This window comes from Orycteropus afer, unplaced genomic scaffold (genome assembly GCF_000298275.1).
Source record: "Orycteropus afer afer isolate SDZICR_OR568_19922 unplaced genomic scaffold, OryAfe1.0 scaffold00059, whole genome shotgun sequence".
In the NCBI taxonomy this organism is placed as follows: domain Eukaryota; kingdom Metazoa; phylum Chordata; class Mammalia; order Tubulidentata; family Orycteropodidae; genus Orycteropus; species Orycteropus afer.
Genome location: NW_006921646.1, coordinates 197,570 through 204,060, shown reverse-complemented (window position 1 = coordinate 204,060; position 6,491 = coordinate 197,570). Strand labels below are relative to the sequence as shown.

At 43.0% G+C, this 6,491-nt stretch overlaps 1 protein-coding gene across 1 annotated transcript; it reads left to right on the top strand.

Annotated features, from left to right (window-relative positions):
* The first annotated feature begins 279 nt into the window (after positions 1 to 279).
* On the top strand, positions 280 to 2,026 carry LOC103195796 (HLA class II histocompatibility antigen, DO alpha chain). Its single transcript, XM_007939436.1, has 4 exons — positions 280 to 361; positions 845 to 1,093; positions 1,496 to 1,777; positions 1,875 to 2,026. The coding sequence occupies exons 1-4, from the start codon at positions 280 to 282 to the stop codon at positions 2,024 to 2,026; spliced, it is 765 nt and encodes a 254-aa protein (XP_007937627.1).
* Positions 2,027 to 6,491: the final 4,465 nt, after the last annotated feature.

Sequence of the window (6,491 nt, the reverse complement as noted above, 5' to 3'; positions counted from 1 at the left end):
ACACACACACACACAACCAGAAACTCCCTTTTGACTTTACAGTGGATCGAGCCTGCCTGGTGTACACAGGCCCAGTGAATTCTTCCTTCTTCTCACTCAGCCTCTTTACTCTACTTCTTTACCCAGCAACAGATATGTTGATTCAGAGAATTTCTCTGATTGGTTAAATATAGCCAGGGTCTCCTCCTATTCTAGAATATGCTTTCTTCCTCCTTACCTCTACCTGTTCCTTTACCCCCACACAGACCAAGAATTATTTGGTTATAGTACCAGAGGGCAATGGTCCTCAGTGGTGTGCTAGCTCTGGGACTCCACATCTCGATGACCCTCCTGAGCCCCCAGGAAACAGGAGCCATCCAAGGTGAGTGCTGAGGGTGATTGGGTGAGGGATTTGGGTCACATGACCAAGATGGTATAGAGGATGAATTGTTCCTCTTTCTTTCTCTTTGGCTTATGGAGAACTTCTGTCACCAAGTGATCTCCAAATCCCTATCACCTCTATCATGTCCATTCTGGACCTAATATATAGGTGCAGTGCAGTCTGGCCATGTCAGCATCTCCTTCAGGCTTTGTTCAAGTTCAGCTTTCTCTTTTCTGAAACCCAAACCTTCATTCTACTGATGCCCAGGGCCCCGATTTCTCTACTACTTCCGGCTTGAAGCATGCCCTTTCAAGTCCAGATCTATTGCAGTGTCTAGCATTATGTCAATGTTTAACTGATTGTGTGTCTTTTTACTCTAGCTATGGATTCCTTATGCTCAAGAGTCCACAGCTTGTTCATAGCTTATAAAGGTGATAGATATATTTTCTTTTCTCTCCTTGCCCCTGAACTCTCCCAATATAGCTGACCACATGGGCTCCTACGGACCAGCCTTCTACCAGTCTTATGGTGCCTCGGGTCAGTTCACCCATGAATTTGATGGGGAACAACTCTTCTCTGTAGACTTGAAGACAAAGGAGGCTGTGTGGCGTCTGCCTGAGTTTGGCAATTTTGCCCACTTTGACCCACAGGGTGGGCTGGCCAGCATCACTGTGATCAAAGCCCATCTGGACATCTTGATGGAACGCTCCAACCGCACCAGAGCAACCAATGGTACCTGGTCCCTCCTCTGCCCCTCAGTCAGACAGGAGCGCAGAGGAGCTGTGTTCCACCTCATAGCCTCTATCTGCTCTCTGACACCTCTATCTCAGAATCCATGACTGTTATGCTTAGCTCATTTCTCTCCCAGCAGTCTCTATATCTTCCCAGATCCCTTCTGCACCCTCTTCCTTCCTGAGGAATGACTACACCCACCAGGACTGCCCCCAAAGGCTTGTCAGATAGAGAAGCTCTAGAGTCCCCAGTGAAGTTTCACTCTCTTCTCCCTTGATTTCCCATCCCTCCTGTCCCAACAGTACCACCCTGTCCCCAGAGCACCCTCTGCCACAGATGGCTAAGTAGGAGGAAATGTCCCTCAATCCCAGCCTTTGAGATTCAAAGACTCATTCTTCCTAGTGCCTCCAAAGGTGACTGTGCTCCCCAAGTATCGAGTGGAGCTAGGCCAGCCCAACATCCTCATCTGCATCGTGGACAACATCTTCCCCCCTGTGATCAACATCACCTGGCTGCGCAATGGTTGGACAATCACTGAGGGTGTGGCCCAAACCAGTTTCTATTCCAGGCCTGACCATTTGTTCCTCAAGTTCCACTACTTACCCTTCGTGCCCACAGCAGATGACGTCTATGACTGCAAGGTGGAACACTGGGGCCTGGATGAGCCACTCCTTAAGCACTGGGGTATGGTGACCCCTCCCCATCCTGCCCTCCTCAAGACCCCTGTTTTCTTTTCTCCAGAATCTCTTCACCATATTTTGACACTTTCTCTCTTCCTCAGAGCCCTACATGCCTACTCCACTACCAGACACCACAGAGACTCTAGTCTGTGCCCTGGGCCTGGCAGTGGGCCTGATGGGCTTCCTCACAGGCACCATCCTTATCATCAGTGGCAAATGCTGGTCCAGAGTTCCCAGGTGCACAGAGCTCTAGGAGTTTGGGCAGAGGAAAGTGGAGGACTCTGAACAGTACGGGGTTGGAGAATCAGAGATTCTGTGAGGAGGACAGAGAGCAGGGCAGGGTGAAATAGACAAGTACTGGTTGCCATCAAGTCTTATCTGATTCATGGCAACCCAAAGTGTTACAGAGAGCAACTGCTCCATAGGGTTTCCTTGACTACAATCTTTAGGGAAGCAGATCACTAGTATTTGCTTCTGTGGCATTGCTGGGAGGTTTGAACTGTCAACCTTTAAGTTATAACCTGAGAGCAAACCATTTGCATAAGCCAGAGACCTTTTAGACAAGTAGTGGTCAAGGAATAGAAGAGCAGAGGACAGGCAATAGAAGAGGGAGTAAGATTTTGGGAGAAATGGGGTACTCAGAGATAGGAGCCCAGAGTTGTGAGCTTGAATAACATTGGTCATATGGTCTTTACTACTTTAGGTAACGACCCTTCTAAGAGCAGCAGATTGTGGGATACACCCTACGGATTCCTCGCTGGCTTCTGACAGCCTTTGCAAGCTCAGTGCCACAGTTTATAAGTATATCCTCACTGTACTGACTTCTAATGGAAACCTTTATTCTATATGTCCCCTCCTTTTTGGCCCCAGTGCTGCCAGCAAGACTTTGTGGGGTCACCAAGCACCTCCACTTCCCACCCTCAATACATATATATATACATGCACACTTCCTTGCTCTGCTCAAAGCTCTGGCTAGCAGTAGTAAATTCTTTAATGGTGTTTATACTGTATCTTTCTTATTGAATTTTGTCTAATTCTCTCAGGGTGTGAAGGATACTGGTACCTGGGAGAGGGGATTCTGGGTGATGACCATTGTGGGTGACCAGCTGGTACTCAGGATTTGCAGTCACCCTAAGACCAGTCAGCTGTGTTTGGGCCTCTTTACTTATCAGCTCAGGCCCTTCGTGTGTTACTTGTGACTGGACTGTTTCACACAGACTTCATGAAATTTGCCTCTTGATTTCTAATTTGACCTAAAAGGGATGCAGAGGGAACTGTTCACTGTAATGCTCCCAACCAGTGACAGCTCTGAAGGGCCCTGGGAGAGGAAAGTTTCATGGGGATCCCACTCCTCTTCACATTTATCCTTTGTAAAGAGGTATTGGTGGCCAGCTTTGATCTATGATGCCATCTCCTTCTTTAAAGTTCCATGAATGGCAAAGGTGGATCTAAGGCTTAGATAAGATGGCTGCTTCTCTCAATCTGGGGACAATCACATTAGGTAGGAAAGAAGCTGAGTAGATCTGCAGGGTGTCTGGTAAGAGGGAGCTTTAAAAGAGATCCACTTCAACTCTCTCTAAATATGTAGCCTGAAAGAGTTTAATTTACTGTGAGCAAATTAAAAACATACAGAGATACACAGAGATAAATAACCATACAATGTAGTTTTTGCAAAGCACCAAATGAATGGTACATATTGGTGGCTTTCCACATCAGAATCATGTGGGAGCCTTTAAAAGTATAGATATTACCCAGACCTACTGAATTAGAATCTTGATGGAGGGGTAGGTAGTAGTAATATGGAATCTGTAATTTTTAACAAGCTCTTTAGATAATTCTGATGCAGCCAACTGAATCTAGACTGTGACTGGTGACTGGGACCCACTGACATAGTTTGGTGCTATTAGAGGTCATGGAGAGGAGGGTCCCTGAGGTCTGAGGTGGGACAGGAAGGCTTCCTGAAGACCTTGGATTTTCTAGGCCATAAAAATTGGACAATATACAAGGGTGAGTTCAAATACCTGGAAAAGAAAAAAAAAAAATACTGTGGGGGCTCCATAGATTCCTCAAGAGAGCATAAATTGGGAGAAGTCATTGACCAGAAGAAGACTGTGATGGAAGTGAGGAGGATTATTCTTAACTCATGCGTTTGGCTATTATTGACAGAAACCCACTTAAAATGATCACAGGCAAAATATTTGTGATAAAGTGTAGTGCCTAATAGAATCCAAGAGTGGGTATTAGCCAGGCCCCACAGGGAACAGAATCTGGAACCGAAAAACCAACAACAGGAACTGGAACTGAAAAACCAACAGGAACTGGAGTACTTGCTCTCTCTTTGGGACATATGGTCCTTTTTTAGATCCTTCTGCACATTGGTCAGATTCCTTTCTCTCTATGAACACTTTTTCAGTTAAGATCCAGGCTTCACCTTGTGAGTTTATATCACCTCAGCTCTAGCCACCCACAGAAACTGAGACAAGTGCCTCATTGTCACAATTTTAAATTCTTGAGATAAAGAAATATGACTGGCCAAACTTGGGACAGGTGTCCATTCAAGTCCAATGTACTGTGACCAGGAGGACAAGATCCAACAACACAAACGTGGCTGTTCCCGTCATGCCCTGATTTCTACTGATCTTTTGCTTAAAGTCAATTTTCTACAACATTGGAAACATGTTCCTTTGATCTCTGTTGTTAAGGTTTAATAAAGTTATTAAAAATGTCTTCTTTTGACAAGAAATGTGCTTTTTCCATTATGAATATATTATCTAAAAGTCACTAAAACTTCCAGGAACAATTCTTAATCTTTTACATTTATCTATTTGTCCTTCTCATATTGTTTTTTCTAGCCTTAAGGTTGTTGTTGTTGTTATGTGCCATCAAGTCGGACCCCACTCATAGCAACCCCTCCTTGGGTTTCCGAGGCAGTATCACTACGGAAATAGATTCCCCCATCTTCCTTCCCAGGAGTGGCTGGTGGGTTTGAACCACCAGCCTTCTGGTCAGCAGTCAAGTGCTTTAGGCACCAGAGCTCACAGCCTTAAGGTAGTCTATTTAAAAACAAACAAATAAAAACCTCCTGCATTCTTGGTCTGGTCCCCTTCAGTCTCTTTCAGATCAAAGGTTCAATGGTTATCTCTTTTCTCATATTTTCAAATTTTCTTTCTTTGCAGAGTGTCCCAAATAGATGTTAAACATGTCATCTCTTTCTTATTAACAAGACATCAAATCCCATCTCTAATCTATCACCCAATCCTCCCCAAGTGCCTTCCAGCCATATGCTCTGAAACAGTGTTGCTCCACATTAGATATCTCTAAGTCCCTACTTCCCATCTACTCTCTGTTTTATCATTTTAATTTTTAACAAAGTTATACATAGAATTTAAAGAGTCAAATAGTCCTACAGGTTTTGTTAGAATAATTCAGTCTTCTGATACCCTTTCCCACAGTGACCTCATCCTCAGAGGCAATAGTTTTAATGGTCTTAACTGACTCAGTAAGTATTACCCTCTCACCTCTGAACAAGTTTATGCTGCTACATCTTGATTTTTCAACTTTAGGCTTCACCCTTACTTCCCAATAGGAGGAGGAGGATTTAGTTTGCTTTTTTTTTTTTCCATTCCCATGCTATATATATGTCCCTTCCTATATCCCCTGTTATGGATTGAATTGTGTCTCCCAAAAAAAGATATGTTGAAGTCCTAACCCCTGGTACCTAAAAAACATACCCTTATTTGGAAATAGTGTCTTTGGAGATCTTATCAGTTATGTTAACAGGAGGTCTTACTGGAATAGAGTGGGGCCCAATCCACTGTGACTGATGTCTTTATAAAAGAAAAGACACAGATAAAGGCGGAAGATAGGTATGTGATAGGGAGTTATGCAACAGATGCAGGCTGAGCAACGCCTGGGGCTGGCAGAAGCTGGGAGAGACAAGAAAGCCTCCCATTTTGTGGTATTTTTGTTTTTGTTATGACACTCCTAGGAAACTACACACACACACACACACACACACACAAGTTTTGCTTCTCTAGAGAACCTAGCCTAGGACAATATCCTTCCTATAATACAGGTATATTGCAATTTTGGCTAGATCAATGTTCAATGTTTGTATTAGTACAACCACATAAAAGTTATTCACAACTAAACCATAGAATAAACCATACTTGCTCTTCCTTTTCCACACAACTTTTTGTTTTCTCTGGAGGTAATGTTTGCCTTTTGCTTGGTTTTATTTGTACCTGTTATTAATGAAATACAAATTTCCTCTTATTACAATCAGATACATCAGGTAGACTATTGATTTTATTATCCTAGATAGAATCTGTTGTCTGCTCCATTCTTAACTAGTTACTAGATGCCCTCAATGACATGGCTTTCATCCTGGGATAACCTTTCATCACATTTGTTAGGATTTAGCTGTCCTCTGTGTCGAATCTTCTGTTTTTGTATTCAGTAATCATTCTTTTGTAGTCTCTTGTCTTATTTTAATGAAGCAAATTCTCTTTTAGTTTCCTGAGTAATAGTGCATGTGCTATAATTTTTTTTTAGTGCTTTTCATGTTAGAAAATGTATTTATAATACCCTCATGCTTGAATGATAGCTTGCTTGGGTATAAAATTCTAAGTTGAAAGTAATTTTCCATCAGAATGTTTAAGGTATTTCCATTGTTTTTGTTGAGAAGCCAAAAGACATTCACAGGTCTGATACTTTGT